Raw genomic sequence first — 1,422 nt, forward strand, 5'->3', positions numbered from 1 at the left:
ATATGTAATAACATTTTTATATAATAAAAATGTTATTACATTTAAAAAATTTTTTCTAATAATTCTTTACATATAAATATTTTTTCTAAGTTTTAATAGTAATAACATTTTTATATAATAAAAATGTTTTTATTATTAAAACTTAGAAAAAATAATTACAGTAGAGCGTTGTTTATCCGGATAAATTGGGCACTGGACTTGTTTGGATAACTGATTATGTATGAAAAAATATATTAACCTATCCCATGTTGAAATTTTTCATCGTTGCATGTCGCTTTGCATTGAATTTTTGTTGATGTTAAGCCTAATGTAAATTTTTTAAAATAATAATTGTGACTATTGTATTATTAAAAATTATTTTTTGTTTTCTATAAACAAAATAAATACATTGAAAAATATAAAAACAAAAACATTATATTTTGGAAGTTAATCTAGTATCAAAAATATTTGATTCAGCATGACACAGTCGGCTGGAACACCTTTGGTTAACTGACATTTTGGTTGATCAGCTTTCAGATAAATGACACTCTACTGTATCAACATGTTCAAAACCTATAATGTTATGACAATTATATATTAATGCTGAATGCATCTGTAATCAAAATTTATTAATTAAACTTAATTGACAACTAAAGATAATAATCAGAATTATTCAATTATATTAATCAATTGGTTTCATTTGTGTATTAATTTTGATAGTTATATACAAACCAATAAACTTGGATACCAAAACATGGATAATAATAGTAATTTATTTTTGATTGCAAAGGTTTCCTTCATAGCAAAACTTATAAGCAAAGAACCACAACTCCGTCCTTCAGCAAGAGAAATTCTTAATTCCAATCTTTTCCTTAATAAAACTCAGGTAATAATAAAATTTTACTAAAGAGCAGTTGAAATAATAAAATATTGAATGTAAATATTTTTTTCAGATAATAGAAAACTTACAGAAAGAAATTATTGAATTAAAGCATCTTCTTTCTGAAAAAAACAAAGAGATTATGCAATTAAAGAAAAATTTTGGAAAGTTGTAAAATTTTACAAAAATATGTTTTAATATGATGTGGTGCCATAATATAGATAGAAACATTTATAGTAATTCTCAAACCATATTATTTAATTGATTTTTGAAAAAGTTTTACATGATCTGGTTTTATTTCATTGAATTTTATTTTATTGTGGAAATTAAATAATCTATGGTTACATTAATTGTTTATTGTTACAAATAGCATATAGATTATTTAATTTTAATAATTTGTATTAAATTAAAGTTGAATTCAAAAAATATAAATATAAATAAAGATTATTTTATTAATATGAATACTTTATGTTCAGTATATTAACATGAATATTGTCAATACTTTGAAGAAGTAAGATTTCAAATACAAAATTTTTTAGAGTGGAAAATTTTTATCTTGTACT

The 1,422-nt window shown here is 21.2% G+C and overlaps 1 protein-coding gene across 1 annotated transcript in view; it reads left to right on the top strand.

Annotated features, from left to right (window-relative positions):
* The window catches only part of LOC111618983 (eukaryotic translation initiation factor 2-alpha kinase 1-like), a 20,803-nt gene extending 19,381 nt beyond the window's left edge, over nt 1-1,422 (top strand). Inside the window, exons 10-11 of the mRNA XM_023360610.1 lie at nt 770-865; nt 933-1,422. Of these exons, the coding sequence (XP_023216378.1) occupies nt 770-865; nt 933-1,034 (198 nt within the window). The 3' untranslated portion in view covers nt 1,035-1,422. The remainder of the gene's footprint in view (nt 1-769; nt 866-932) is intronic.

The sequence above is a fragment of the Centruroides sculpturatus genome, unplaced genomic scaffold, assembly GCF_000671375.1.
Source record: "Centruroides sculpturatus isolate CEXI.00-Female unplaced genomic scaffold, Cexi_2.0 scaffold241, whole genome shotgun sequence".
NCBI classification, from domain to species: domain Eukaryota; kingdom Metazoa; phylum Arthropoda; class Arachnida; order Scorpiones; family Buthidae; genus Centruroides; species Centruroides sculpturatus.